The sequence below is a fragment of the Desmodus rotundus genome, chromosome 2, assembly GCF_022682495.2.
Source record: "Desmodus rotundus isolate HL8 chromosome 2, HLdesRot8A.1, whole genome shotgun sequence".
Classification (NCBI taxonomy): domain Eukaryota; kingdom Metazoa; phylum Chordata; class Mammalia; order Chiroptera; family Phyllostomidae; genus Desmodus; species Desmodus rotundus.
The window spans coordinates 206,201,874-206,217,551 of record NC_071388.1 but is presented as its reverse complement, the minus strand read 5'-3'; the positions used below and the strand labels follow the sequence as shown (position 1 = coordinate 206,217,551).

At 57.0% G+C, this 15,678-nt stretch overlaps 1 protein-coding gene across 9 annotated transcripts in view; it reads right to left on the bottom strand.

Moving 5' to 3' along the window:
* AGAP1 (ArfGAP with GTPase domain, ankyrin repeat and PH domain 1) overlaps positions 1 to 15,678 on the bottom strand; it is a 409,905-nt gene that overhangs the window by 230,754 nt on the left and 163,473 nt on the right. For all 9 annotated transcript variants that reach the window (XM_045197998.2, XM_045197999.2, XM_024564316.3 and 6 more), the window contains one exon: positions 15,544 to 15,678. In XM_045197998.2, the coding sequence (XP_045053933.2) occupies positions 15,544 to 15,678 (135 nt within the window). The remainder of the gene's footprint in view (positions 1 to 15,543) is intronic.

Here is a 15,678-nt window from a genome sequence, read left to right as displayed (position 1 = left end):
TCCAGAACTGCCGGCCTGGTTTTGGTGTATTCTGGGGTAGCCACATACGCTATTTAAAGAGTTTCAGGAGAAAATGCTATGCTGAGAACTGTTTACTTCATACGGTATGAAAAGCAGACAATATTAACCACAAATTGTCGTCAGATTTGCCCTTAAGAGTTGAGGCAAAACAACCACGCCAAAAACCAGCCTCAGACCAGACATAGCGGGTAGCCCTGCTGGGACGCGAATGGCCGCCCCGTAAGGCTTTTCATGGGGAAGCAGACAACCCAGCCCGTCTGCATTCCTGTAAGGGCCCGCTTTTCCAGCCCTCTAGCGCTACCACCGCTGAGTCCTGGGGATTTCTGCGGGCAACTCCAGGCGGAATCCCGGCGACGTTCACTGACCCCCCGCCCCCCACATCCCCAGAGAAAACTTAGACCAGCGAGGCCAAGTCCGTCAGCCAGAGGGTGAGCAGGGGCCTCTCAGTTAGACACGCCGGCCTTAGGAAGGGCGGCACAGTGTCCACGTCAGTAAGCACTCCCCCCCTGAGCTTGGGGGCGGGGAGAGCTGTTCGCTGAGCCTCTGTGCCAGCACGTCCTGTTCTGCAACAAGACCCCAAAGAGGACACACTTTTTGTTTCAATGGGGATATGGTCACTGCCTCTACGGTCAGCGAGAACAGTTCTGTCCTTCTAGTCACAAGACACCTGGGTGGTTCAAACGCCCTCCCGACCGAGGTTCCGGCCTCCGGGCACCAAGCCCCTCCCACGGAGATGGCACACCCCACCACTCTATGCCCAGCGGTGGGCACTCACTTGGGCCACTGTCCATCACGGGCAGAGCCTGGACACCTGGCGGGGCCTGGGGGCTCCCACACCCCCCTGAACCTCCCTCGTCTGCACCACGAGGCTGCTGGCACACGACACAGGCCCAATCTCCACCTGAACACAGCCATCTCCCTGGCCAGGTTATTATTAGTTTTCATTTATCCACTTTAGAGAGAGAGAAGCATCGATTTGTTGTTCCAGGTATTCACGCACTCATTGGCTGATTCTTGGATGTGCCCGACCGGAGATCGAACCCACAACCTTGGTGTGTCAGGATGCTACTCCAGCCACCCGAGCCACCCGGCCAGGGCTGCCATCTCATTCTCAGCCCAGCCATGCGAACTTCCTCTCAGTCACTCCCAGAATTTACAGCAGAAAGCGAATCCTTCCCGTGAAAAAGCAATTAGATTCTGAGAAGGAAGGGCCCGGATTTCCAGTACTGACCCTGGTCCCTGTAAACTGCACCCAGAGCCTGGCCTGGGGTGGGGGGCAGGGAGCGACTATCCCTCCCCCCACCAGGCTGTCAGGGTGAGTTCTCCCCCAGGACACAGGCGCCTCTCACCCTAATCCTGTCACGGCAGGGAAGCCGGCTAGCTACTCCGGAACCACCTCTGTTCTTGACTCTGACCTTCACTAGAAACACCCAAGTCAGAGGAGGAGAGGGAGCAGAGCGCCTGGAGGAGTGGGGTAGGGGTTTCAGAGTTTCCGGACGGAGCCTGTGCCGAGGCTCCGTCAACTAGATGACAACTAGATGTGGCCACAGAGTCCAGGCAGGTTCCCTGGTGCGGCCGGTGAGAGTTGGGGTAAGCACTGCGTGGGAAGCAGGAATTGGGGAGCCCCGTGACCGCACAAGACGAGAGCAACCAGAGAAGGGGTCAAATCCCTGAAATGGCCGGAGGGTGAACTGCCCCTCCCAGCCCGACCCTCCAGGGCTCGAGCTGCTCCAGACTGGGGTCCTCCCTTGGGGAGGAAAACCAGAGCAGACCCCAGCTCTCCGCCGCCCCTGGTAGCCACTGAACCCACAGTCAGTCAATCCCCTGACCTGCTTTCTCCTTGCCCTCAACCCGACTTGCCACACACGCCTTACAAGCTTGAGGTCACTGTGACTGTGGCCCACGGCAGGTCCACGGCCTCTCAGGGACACGGCTCCTTCTGGGCGTGCCCGAGTGCGGCAGGAGTCTGAGCTCCGCCTCCCACATCTGCACCCCACGTCCGGTGCAGGGACTGGGTCTCTCCCCGGAGCTGTCCCAAGTCACTGTGCCCCCTCCCACCTGACCTGCAGGAGCTGCCTGGGCCGGTCTCACAAGTTCGCACAAACCTCGTGGCTTGAGGTATGCATTGGAAACGTATTCTCACAGTTCTGAAGGCCACAAGTCCAAGGCTGACCTGGAGGGGTTGGGGGTCTGTGCCTATCCAGAGGCTCCAGGAAAGGGCCGTGCCCTGATCTGCCCAGTGTTGGAGGGCTGCAGCACCATCCCATCTTCAGAGCACTCTGCCCCCCACACTGCCCTTCCCTCTGAGGTCAAATCTACGCCCCCGCTCACCAGGACCACGTGACAGTGGCACTCCCGCCTGTCTAGGGATCCTGAATTTAACCACGGGTGCACACTCTCTCTCTTCCCATGTAAGGCGCTGCTCCCAGGTACAGGGATTAGGACCTGCTCCTCTCTGGAGGACCACCCTTCGGCCTCCACCTCACGCGGGGCCGAGGTCTCTCTCTGCTCTGCTGTCACTTTGAGACTTGTTCTCCTGCTGGAGGCTTTTCTCCCCCGTGCCCGCCAGCTCTTCCCAGTCGTCTGAACAAAATGCTGAAAGGACTGAGTGTCTTAAGACCTGTCCCCTTCAATTTAAGCTTCCATTTAAGTCTTTCAGAAGAGTTTCTGTTTGGGTAAGTCGACACATGAGATTTGAGAATGATTCTTTGTAAGTCCAGCCCGGTCTGGTAATTTGCCAGCAAAAAGGGGGTCTAAAAGGGCCCGTCTGGTCCCTTGTGATACAGCTAAAGCTCGGTTCTCAAACAATTCGGTTCTCGACCGAGTTGTCCACGGAAAAAAAGTCTCGGTTGTCTAACAAACTTCAGGTCTCGACTCTGCCCTGTGACCCTTTCTCGCTGATACCTGTACGCCAGTCATGCGTCTCTCAGGAGACAGGAGATTTGGTTTTCAAACAAATCCCATCTCACAGTTTTCTGGGAGGAATATGTGTGCCTAATGACATCAATTCCTTCACTGCCGGTGAGAAATCCAGGCACCAAGGAGACAGACTCCGTTCTGGTGAGGGACCTCTGTTTCTGTGGCAAAGTCTACCTGGGAGCCAGCTATGGGCAGTTCCCTGGTGACCCGGGATGTGGGTGGGGCGGAGGGAGAGTGGCCCAGCAGGCTATGTCCCTGGGCACACACGAAGCAGGAGATGCAGCCACCCCACCCTGGAGCTTGTCACGGGCCACCTCCTCCCCTGGCACTGGGCGTACCTGGGAAAATCAGAGCGGACCCTGCCCCATCAAGACGTGATCAGGAGATGCTGTGAGCAACAGGTGACCAGCAGGTGAGCACATCTGCCCCCCAGCTGGCACGCAGGACACAAGTACAGGACGAATGGAGCAAAGGTGGGTGAGCCTCACGACCAGCCTTCTGTCTCTGGGGCTGGCAGGTCTGCGCTGGCAGATGCCGGCCTGGGAGACTGATGACAACTGAGCTTTACAGGGAACTGAACAGCAGTCACTCTCCTCAGGTCTTTGAAAAGAGATTAAAAACAACACAGAATAAAGTCCTAGAGTTGCTTTAAAAAATGCTGAAAATTGATGAGAAGGGAATCAAACACGATGTTTACTGCCAGAAGGTGGAAACGGGTGATTTTAATTGGCTTCGTTGGAGTTTTCTGTATTTTCACAAATGGGTGTTACTGTAATCAGAAAAAAATGTTTAAATATGTAAACGGATAATATATATTAAAAAACGTGAATGTGTATCTTAACAGAAATGGATGTGAACTGCAACTGGGGAAAGCAAAGCCTTGTGGAAAGGACGTGGTGGTATTTTAGTCACTGAGGGCACCAGCCCTGCTGCCTGGCAGGACCCCCTCCAAGATGAAGTTGTGGCCGCTGTGTCCACCCTGGCCTGGTATCCCAGCCCCAGAACAAAAGCACTGGCACTGGGCCCCTGCGCACCCCCGAGTCCACGGGCCCAGGTGCACGGCGCTCACGGGGCCGTCCTTCAGCCGCTTCCCTGGCTCCGCTCAGCGCTTTTGCCGTACTGTAGCCAGCATTCTATAGCAATCACCTCAATGATGTATCATGTGGGAAGAGCTTGTATACATAGCATGTCTTCAAGGGCTTCCTAACTGTTCTCCTATTACATGGCAACATGAACTGGGGCAGGGAACTGTTTGCGTTTCTCCAACAACTGCATGGGGACAGAGCCTGCCAGGGGGACAGGGTGCAAGAGGAAGGTGGGGTGGCCTCCCTGCGGTCCCCCTTGCACAACCTACTGCCCAGCGGGAACCCCGAGAGATGTGTGCAGAGCGCAGGGAGTGTGGACATCCCCAGGAGAAGGTCCAATGTTAACAGTTTCTAATCCAAATTTGGAGGAATTTTCGCTCCCATGTATTCTGAATTCGTTAGGACACTCGCCGAGATCTGTAATCAGGGGTCGTATGTACGAGATCAACGCTTTTCAAACTATTTCAGCAGCAGGCTGTTTTCTCCCCTAAGACATTCACCGTCAAGCTCCAATAAATAAGGACCCCCTCCCTGCAGCCGTTCCCCAGCCTCACTCCGACCCAGGCGCACTCTCCGCGGGTGCTGCAGGGCCTGCAAAGTGGCTTCGTTCAAGGAAGTGTTTACTGAGCTGAAGGGAAACACGTGGAACCCGGGCCACTGCTCTACCTCCATGGCTGGCTCCTCAAGTTCTCGTTCTCAGGGGCTGGGGAGATCTCCTTGCTGGTATCCAAGACCAGCCCGCGGCAGGTGCCCTCACTCACAGACGGGACTGTCTTCCTGATGAACTGGTCCCGCTGAGACCCCGCCTCCTTCCTGCTCACAGGATTCCGCTATGCCCCGCCCCCATCCCGAGCCCTGAGCACTGCACAGCTCTGCACCCTGCATTTGCTTCCTTATAAACCCTCAGCACTCAATTTGTCAGTAATCTGAGGAGAGAAACAATTTGCATAGACTGGCTGGTGACTTGGTGTTTCTCCTCTGAGGTACAAATGCATAATTAGTCCCCTTTTCTAAATAAAGAAATTGAATTTTTTCTGATCTGAGAGCAACAATTTCTAAAGGAAATTAGTGGGAGAAAATGCAGGGTAAAGGCAAGAAGTAACTAATGGAGCAGCAGGGAAAGGCCCTTCCTCACCTAAGGGCTGCAAAGAGCCAGTCATAGACGGGAACCTGCCCTGGCCGACTAGCTCAGTTGGCTGCAGCGTCATCCTAAGGTTGCGGGTGTGATGCCCCGTCAGGGCACGTGCAAGAACCAACCAGTGAATGCATAAATAAATGGCACGACAAATCAATGCTTAAAGTAAAAAAGAAGGAAGCCCCTCCCAACAAGCCAGGACAGTGGACCAGGGATGCGGAGGATGGGCCCCTCCCTGCGTGTGCACCACACCTGCCCCGAGCTCACAGAGAAGACAACTGCGAAACATGCGGGGGGTCCTGGGCGATCACAGTCCACAAGCCCCTCTGCAAACGGAACGTCACCTTTCCAAACAGCGACAGCTCCATCCCCTCTGTCCAGGAACCGGTCTGATCTCCAGACCTCCAGCTCCCAGACCGCACAGAGAAGAGCCCAGCGCCCCCCCAGCTGAAGGACAGCAGCCGGACCCAGGTGCGCCCCACCTGCCATCGGAGCAAGGATGCAGACCCCAACATGAGAGGCTGGGCTGTGGCCCCCGCCAGCAGGGCTCCAGGATGGCTTACTTAAAACACAACGACAGGCTCCATAATAAACCCGGTCATGCTGTTCCATTTTTAAAAAGCGTATCTTTTGCCAAATTCTCTGTGGCTCTTCTCTGAAGTTACATGCAAAGCAAAAAGGAGGAAGGTGTTGGTAGTTAAACAGAATAATATATCATTTCACCCTTGTGATTTTGCCCTCCCCGTTCCAATGAATGGGACTATTTACTTATGTATCCGTGCGCTGCTGATCCAGGAACTTCACACGCTTTATGAGGTGCATCTTATTACGGGTCTAAACGATCTCTTAAACCAGTGAGTTTTATTATGTCTGCATTCCCCACAGTGCTGGCAAAGGGGGAGAAAAATATGCCAGTGGGAATAATCCTTCCGAGCGCTTCCACTGCCCCCTAGTGGCAGCTGACTAAATGACAATGCCGAGAGCTGGACAGCAAACACCAGGTCTCAGGCGCCGGGAGCCACAGACCCCCACAGATCGGTCAGTGATGAGTTTTTATCCAACAGCTTTTTTTTTGAAAAACCTGTATGTTGGTGACAGGACTACACTGCACCCCAAAACCCTGAGTAAGAATGATAACTTAAAGGAGCATTTTCGTTCACGGCCGGGTTTTCAAATGCAATCAGGGGCTCTGCAGCACAGGGCCTCTGCAGCACAGGGCCAAGGTCAAGTCGCGCCACTGGGAGACACGGACCTCACATCTAGCTGCCCGTTAGCGAGTGACCGCGCTCCGGGGCAGGGACAGCCTCGCAGGCCCTGCCGGCTCGCTGCGCAGGGCCGGGCTGGCCGGGGTCCTCGGTCCTCCCGGATCTGATACTCGCTATGTCTGTGCATCAGGCAAGAGATGAATTGAAATGCAGGAGACACCGTGGTATTTCATTTAATCACGAAATCTTGGTGCAGAGGAGGGAGTATTCCCTGGTATCCAGATGACTGCGCTGGTGTTCAGTATTTTTTTTCTTACAGTTTACAACAAAGTTCAATGAGAAGGAGTTTTCTGAAGTTCCAAAAGTTTAAAAAAAAATGTTCCTTGACCTATGGCCACCCTTGGAGTCCAGTGGGCAGGAGACGGATCACAGCGCCCCCTGCAGGCACAGGCACAGAAGCGAGAGCACCCACCCACCTGGAAGGGGAGGCAGCCTGGGCCCTGGAGCTTGGCTTTGCTCGTGGCCAGGCCAGCCAAGGCTCCAGTGCCCAGACAGCCCCCACACAAACACTCCGCACACTCTCAGAGGCTGGACTGCCATTCAGGAACTGCATGTGTAAGCACAAGCTCGAAGGCCTGCACCCCACATGCCCAGAGGAGGGGCCAGCTCCTTGGGGACAGTGTACCACGGAATGCAGGCAGCACCAGGGCATGCCGCCCACTGTGCTCAGGTTACTGACGCAGATGCCCCACCTGCCGCCCCTGCCCATCCAGAGGACTCAGCACGTGCTGGGAAAAAGCACAAATGCTCTCATATTCTTTCATTTTCGTAGTGACTTGTGTGGGCTTCCCGAATGTTGACATCCCAAACATTAAATAAAGAATTAAGGTGTTTAGGTCCCTTCAAGGGGGGAAGTGCTTTGAGCACACGGGCCCTGATGGCCGCACGGGGCACAGACAGGCTGTGTATGAGCTGGGCTACCGCTCTTGACCAGCAGGCGCGGCCGGCTCTGGGGCTCCCTGCGAGTGGAAAGGAGGGTGGGCTCAGCAGGCTCCTCCAGCCCCTCCAAGCGCCACCAGACACGGAGCCAAGGGGAGCGCCAAACTCAAGGAACGGGGAGGGTGGCTTTCTCTCTGCTCCCTGCAGGCGCCTGTCCCTGTGGGGACACAAGGAAAGGAGCTGGTGGCACTGCCAGGCAGAAGGGCCTGAGGAAGCTGGAGGGACAGGCCATCTGGATACCTAGCTCACATCCGAAGGTCGCAGCTGCACATGGAGCTGGGGACCCAGCCCATGGGCCACCCGCTCTCGGGGGCACCAGGTGTCCCTGTCTCAAGAGGACCCACCTGATACGCCCAAGGGTGCAGCCAGGACACCTGCTCCCATGTCACTCCCTCACGCCAGACTGTTCCTGCCCGAGAGACAGCCTGGCCCCTCTCACCAAAATAGCTGTTTTGGGGAGGCAGGCTTATTTTCATAGTAAAGGGTAGACCTATTGAAAATATTTGAAACACTGGAAGTTATTATTTTCTGTTGATCATTTAAAGTTTTTTAAAATGAAAACATCCAGGGTGGCCAGGGTGTTGAAAGGGACACCCATGGAGGAAACCAGACCCCCCGGACAAGGACCCAGTGCCGAGAGCTGAGCTGTCACTGGGCCAGTGGTCTCGGTCCTGAGGGGCGCCCTCCAGAAACGATGCAGGGCGCCCACTGAAGCACCGATCCTAGAACAGATGAATAAATGGGGGCAAAGAGCATTGTATTAAACGTCTAGACTGGGCCAAAAGTAGTTGTTTCTCAATGGAATGCAATGCAAAACTTCGCAATTGTATCGCGGAAAAAGTAGCCGAAAAGAAAGCACGTGAAATGGGCCCGATAAAACCCGTTTGTTCAAACTCACGGGTGGGCACGCACAGCCACGCCCGGCCTGAAGAGTAACAGCCCCCAGGAGCAGGTGCTACAGGTGGTTTTCATTTCCACGTCTCACATCCTCCAAAAAATCCTCCTTTTTCTTTGGCAGACTCACAAGATCCAACTTACCCATCAGAGTTTTTACAGTCTGTTTTTCTTTTAGACAAACAAGTTTGCAACCCCCTCTTCCCAGTTTACTTTTCCCCAAATCAGGGCGGAGAGATAAGGTGGTTTGGGCATCGCACTTCACATGCCAGGCACACAGGCCAACCCCCAATTCCGGAGCCTGGCCCGCTGGGACCCCCCCCCCCTGGCCTCCCCACGTGCTCCAGACTCTACATCCGAGTCCCTTCTCAAGGCAAAGCCTTGCACACCCGAAGAGCCAGCCTCCTTGAGGACTGCTCTCCTCGTCTGCCGTGGCCTGAACCGCCTGGGGCTTCGCCGTGGTTAGGGAACCCTTCCTCAACGTTCCACCCAGGGGAAAACACTATAAAGACTTCAGTCTCACCATCCCCCCGGTGAGGGCCTGTTTCGCTGTTTCGACCAAAAACTCTGGGAAGGGTTAAGTAGGTCAGAAAGTACATGGTCGTTTAATCATTTTAAAAACATTAGCAAGTGCAGAAGGCCGTGGCATCGTGAACAGATTATGAACAAAATAAAAGCCATTTGAATGCATTACTGACACACAGAGCTAATTCAAGCTGGCTCAAGTCGTTAGGAGCCGCCCTGGGGCAAAACACTGCTCCGGCGGCGCCTTGCAGGCAAGGACGAAGACAACCGTTTTCTGTGCCATCGGTAAAATTAATTCTGGGCGCAAGCTAGGAGTCTTCCCAGGAGGATAACACAGAGGGCGTTTCTAACGGCGTGCCAACGGCCTCGTGCTAGCAGCGGGAGAGGTGAGTCAGGCATTTCTGCGTGCGTCTGTGAGCACACGGGCACTTCGCATTTCCCGTCGGAGAAGCACAGCGTGAAGACCCCCAAAACCCCAGACTCGGGGTGAGAAGCCACCAGGAAAGACCAAAGCCTCAATCAGCACAACAGTCCGCAGCACACGCAGTAAAAGATTATTGCTCGCCGCTCGCTGTTTGCAAGAACATCCATCTTCATCCAGACGTTACGATGGCTTCCTCCTATTTTATTTTTGAAAGAATCAAAAGGCCTTTCCTTGTAATGGTTCCTTCTACCGGGATCACAGGCTAGTTGGGAACGGTTAGCTTTCGCCCGACTCCACACTGGTAAGGCCCGCGGCTGCGGCTGCGGACTACGGGCCACGCTGACAATTTAGACAATCACTCTGCTGGAAAAAGCTCACTTTGGACTGGTGATTTTAAGCAAATCGACTGATACTCTAAGGAGACAATTCCTCTTTAAAAGTCCGGCCCTTAGGGCCACTGAACAGGTCAAAAGACAAGACATAGACTCATGGGGGTGACTTCAAGACCTCCGAAGGGGGAATGAGCCCACCCCTCACTTGTGACGCATCGAAGGACCTGAAAACCAAGCTCCGAGATCAGCCCCAAAACGTTCGCTGTGGCCGTCGCCTGTCCCGTCGTCCTCACGAACACGCTCCCGAGGTGCCGGGTGGGTGTGAGAAGTCGGGGCGCACACGGGTGTGCCTCGTGTTTGGCGCATCTCCCCGGACTCCAACCGATTTACTTTCCTGAAAATGGTAAGTTGGTAGTTCTGTGTTTCTCTTTCCTTTTTTTTTTCCTTCTTATTTTAAAACTCTGAAAACAGGGTTTACCGCCCCAGAAGCTTCCATTTTAGGTCTGGTATTAAACCGGTGCCCCGGGTTGGGCCTAACGCTGCTGCAGGCGCAGCGGCTCCGGTCGAGGACTATGTTGAGTTTGCCGGCAGGTTGACAGGGCCCCGACAGGGTTGTGCTTTATGAAAACAGCCACTGGAAACCAGTCACACACGTCCCCACCCAGACGGGAACCAGGGCCCCACCCGCCACTTCCTCACCAAACACACCCCGCAGCTGTGGTGTGAACATCCACCCACAGCACACACCGGACGGCATCTTCCAGCGGAGCGACACCGTGAGCCACGGGCCAGAGGCGGCTCTTTGAGGCAGCGTGTGCACTCTCGTTCCAGTGGACCAGACCCTGTCAGCAGCCACCAGGCAGTGACACCAATGGCACCGTGGCCCACGCGGACAGCAGGGCAGCCGCGAGTCAGGGCGCCAGCGCAGCACAGGATGCCCCCCGGGAACTGCAGCTGACGCCCACGCCGACGGGTGCTTCCGTCCCTCCCGACCCGAGCAACCCCCGGGGGCACTGCCCACACCTGTGCGGGCGTCACTCTGAGAAGGTGCTGAAGTGGCAACCCCCCTAAGGAAGTGTCATTCAAGCAGCTGACCCTTTCACTGCCCGCCTGTCCCAGGAAGACTGGGGTGCTCGACTTTTCGGTGCAGACAGGGCGGAGGTGTTGGGCGTGGGGGCAGCAATGGGCACAGAGGGTGGAGAAGGGCGTGCTGGCTGGACACCGTGGAGTGATGCGACTGTGGGAGGGCGGCCCCGGCTGAGAGCCGGGCCTGCTGGAGATGCCCTGTGTCCCACCGCCAGCCCTCGGGCCGCAACATGAAAGTCGGTCACTGTCACGCCGGACTCGGTGGCCCACCTTTTCAACATACAGTAAATGCCAAATGTGCACGTGCGCATGGCTTGCTTTTAACCTTGAAAAGCCTTATTTTTGGAAGCACTCTCGGGAGAAAAGTATGCACATATAAGATAGAAAAATAAATTGGCTCCAATCTAACCTCTAACACAGTGAAGAAAGGAAGAAAGAAAAACCAGACCCACAAAGGCACTGAAACAGGCTGCCCGACCACAAAAGTGAAGCTGACCCCGAGACAGAACAGTCCGGGCCGATGGCAGGCCCCAACAGGCGCAAAGACGGGGTGTCAGCAAACATGGGGCACAGAGGACGCAGCACCGGGGGGCAGCGGAGGACCCCCAGGGGACCGCCGCTCGCACCCAATGACACGCTGGCTCACGAGCCAGCCCGCACAAACTGGGTTCATCAGCACAGCCAGCGTGATCAGAGTCCCGTGATCAGGGGCCCAGGGCGGCTGCCACTGCCACTTTAGGGGACACGGGACTCTGTGCATCAGGACTTCAGTCTGCAGAAGCGGAGGATGGAGCGTAAGCCGAGGCTCCTGATATACCGCGTGACCTGGGACAAGCCACGCACCCTCTCCCAGCTCGGCCCCTGGTACGGGTTTTCGTGGCCCAAGTGTGAGTGGCCTCCACAGGAGCGCTCCCCAGGATTTCAGCTGCCACACAGTGTGAAGGGCCAGGCGGACGTGCTGGAAGGCTGATGCAGCCTGTCCTGGGGGGGTGTGGGGGGGGACTCCGTCCAAGAGACGCCCTCCACCAGGACAGGACACACAGCGCTAGCCACGGTCAGACCCTTGGGTGCCGCGGCCCAGCTGTCCCACCCTGGTGGGCCCGAACCCCAAGGCCTGCCACACTAGACCGCTAAGCACCCAGTTATCCCTGACAAACACATGACAAAAGCCAGCAGTCTTGGGAGAGTGAAGGGGACAGGCAGTAATTTGTGACTTCTCTAGAGTTTGGCTCACACGCATCTTGACCTGGTCTAGCAACGACTGTCAGAGCCCAACACTGCACCTGGGTTTTCCTGCCATCGGGGGAACTTGAGCTCAAGCGGGTGGCAGGCCAGCGCCGCGGCGGCGAGTGTGCCCGGGGTCCGTGTGTCAGGGCGCCCTGCCTTGGGATTTAACAAGTGTCTGCGGTTTGAGAACACATGTATGAGAGTGCTCAGCTCTGCCTACGACACGACTCGCGTTGGGGTGCACAACACAGCAGCTCCTGTATACCGAATGAAACTATTTACCATTCAGACACATCTGTATCAGCTCCTGAAAGGAGCTGCCAGAGGGAGCACAAAGTATCACTGCTCAGGAAATTTAAAGCTATTGTAGCGCCCCCTAGTGGTACGCATTCTGTACAAAAGGAACACTCTTATCCAGGACCTTTAAAATGCTACGTGAAAGTCAGATACCACAGTTAAAAATCATAAAATATACCCCCCAAAACACAGGGGTCCACTGGATTGATTAGAGACAATGTCAAAACAAAGGGAAAGCTGACCCCCGCCCCCACAGGGCGCGCGAGGCCGCTCCACTGCGACGTCACTGGGCCCACCAAACGTCCTCTGGGCGCCTGCCATTCTCGGTGAGACAGGCGGTGCTGTAAGGCGCCTTACGTGCAAGTATTCCAGGAGAGACGTGAATTCAGTGTCCAAAGTCCGGCTCGGGGAGCTAAACTCCCAAGCGTTCCCTCGCAGACCAGGGGCCGCATCCACGGTCTTCCCCCCAGAGCGCAGGTGGCTCCGAGGGGCCCCCAATGCTGCCCCCGACCCCCGCAGGATGCGCCTCCCGTTCTGGGTGACCGCCCCACGTTTGTCTCCCCCCTGCGCTTCCACGTCCGGGAGGCAGGGGCCCCCGCTGTGTTTCCCGTGGAGTCCTCACCCCTAACCAGAGGGACTGCGGCCGGAAGGCTGGTGCTCAAACTGGGAGGGAATGAACCACCCCACCCTCCCTCCTGCCTCCCGCCCACCACCCACAACATCGCAGCTGCTGACAAAGACCCTCCCTCCCGAATCACCTCCCATAGCCCTCCCACAGCCACACGCAAGACGCAAGGAGCCCGGGGTCCTGCTTCCCTGTTTCGGGACACCATGGAGCTGAAAGTTCAAGCAGCAAAGGACCAAGTCCCTGGTCTCCTGCGACTTTAGCCTGGGTGGCCCTCGGCCTGGGGGGTGGTGGGGGTTGATGCGTAACCCGCAGGCCTGTCGGCCCCCCTACTGATGAGCTTAATGTCCCTTTCTCTTTCTTGGAGTTCTCTTTCTGAAGGCAGACAGAAAAAGAGAACAAATGAAAGCAAGTGCCGGGCACGAAGAGAAGCCAGAAAGCCCCTCCCACACAGCCCAAGAGTGACCGGGAGCCTGGGGGCTTCCGTTAGGGAGTGCCCAGTTCAGGCTGCGGTCCCGAGATGGGGGTCCAGTCCAGCCGCGCTCCGCCTGGTCAAGTGACATGACCTTTCTGAGCCTCGCTGGCGAGCTCTAAACGTACAAGTGTTTTTCTCCCTCCAGGATGGAAATAGGCCCTTCCTGTTAATGGTTCCAAGGCCTGAGTCCGGTCTGCACTCCGTGAGTAGCCGCTCTGACCACTCACAACAAGAAGATTTATGACTTAATGAAGTACATACACACGCACAGCAAGTAACCATCACATACAGCGTGCAAAGTAGCTGCCGTTTTATTGTTAAACGCATCCCGGTGACAGCACTGGAAGGACGAGACTACAATGGTCACGGGAGCCGCCGAGAGGGGGCTCCCTCCTTCGCAGACCCCGTAAGGCCTGAGCACTTCACGGGGACGGGCTCTTTCTAACCTCAGAGGGAAAGTGCACGCAAGCCCTGCTAAGCCTGTGGGAGCCACACAGAGACTGGAATGAGCTGCAACCAGCGAAGCGCCGCCTGAAGAGGCCCAGGTGACACGGGCCCTTGGGCACTGTAAACAGCGGCATCTGGGAAGGCGCCCCCTCGTCTCTACTGGCCGGGCCGCACCCTGACCACGGCAGCGAGTGCTCTGCACCCGGGCCCCTGCCCGCCCCCCACGTCATGTGCTCTGTCCGGGCACGGGGCTCCCTAACCTTGCCCCCCAGGACGGATTCACTCGGTGAGACCCGTCTGCGCATTCGCAGAGGCTGCACACGCAACGTAAGCGCACCAGCAAAGCGATCGCTGCACAGCACGAACTCACCCTGCAGCCGACTCAGTCCCGCCAGCACCGGGGACAGGGACGAGCGAACTTTCTGTGAAGGCCAGAGAAACGTGCGGCCACCCCAGGCTTCGGGGCTCAGCTCTGCAGTGGAAAGCAGAAAGGCCCAGCCCGCACGTCCCAGGCCCGGGAGCGGCAGTTCGCGAAAACAGGCCGCTGGCCAGACGTGGCCTTCACTGAATGGCCCGGGGATTTGGGCTCTAGGACGGCAAACAGTGGCCTGTCAGAAGCCTGGAGAGGCCCAGGTGCCTCCCTGGCCAGGGCCTCATGGTCTCGCTGACATTTGCGGAGCCACCAGCGCTGGCTTTGGAGGTGCGGCCACCGGTTTTCACCAGGGGTTGGCCACCCAGCTGTCCCTGGACATGGCCTGAAGAGGCCCCCAAAATGTGAGGGGCACGATCCTTGAAATTTAATAAAAGGCTACATCCAGTATAGCATTCCTGCAATTTCGCCTGAAAATCAGTCTGGACAGTGAAAAGAAATGCAGGCACCTGTCCCTGTTTAGGGGAAGTCACCACTTTTACCAACACCAGCAACTGTTCAGCAGGGCCAATGCACAGCATGGCGCCCGAGACCCCTGGGCAGCCCCTGAAGGACGACCCCACACTGGCTGTCTGCTCTGCCCCCAATGTCTGTGGCACCAGAGGGGGTCGAGGGTGAGGGGCGGAGGGCAGGGGCAGGAAGGTGGGGCTGCCACCAGAAGGGGAGGGGACCTAGGATTTATTTCCCAACAGCCCCATCAGAAACAGGACCCAATGCTGGGAACATGTCCCTCTCAGGTCTCCAACCACAAAACAGTCACTTCACCCAGACCTTCCAGATGCCTTCAGGCTAGAGACCACCTTCCGCCCTGTCCCACCGTCTCTCACTCCCATCACCCGACCCTCTCTCCTCCCGTCTGACTGCTGGCTTAGGGATTATCAGCGGGAGCGGCCACCCTGCTCAGAACCCCCCACCCTCCCCCTCCACGGAGCGTCCTCTCTGACGTGGGCTGTGCCGGGGGCAGGCACTCGGTCACCCCTGCAGACCACACCGCCTCCCAGCCCCGAGTCCCAGGGTATGATTTTGGGGGTTTTTGCCCCAACTCGACTCCTCCTCCTCTCAGCTCATCGCCCACGAAGGCTAATGTGAAATACCTGGACCTTTTTGAAGAGATGGCCTGAATTAGGAGCGGCGAGCGACCGTGCAGAAGAAATGGCGCCTCGTGTCCTGCGACCGACAGGCGCATGAAGACGGGTCTGAGAAAGGAACACAGAATGGCCGCACGGTGTGACACATGGAGCCCCTACGGGGCTGCTCAGAGGAGGTTCGGCTGCATCTTCCGGACGCAGCACTTTGCGTGGCACAGAACTGAGAACCCCTGGCATGCGGCGGCGTTCAGACCTGACAGCGAGGCCCCCGCGCGGACGAGGCACCTGCTGGCGGGAAGGGGGCGCTGCATCCACAGTGGAGTACTTACCGTCCTGGAAGACCCGCTCCACGTTCAGGCCGTAGGTGGCGCAGGTCTCGTAGTAGGTGCAGCGCTTCAGGTCGCTGGACAGCTTCCTCGCCCGGGCGTCGTCGATGACCCGCGGGTTGGTGGAGCTGATGGCGT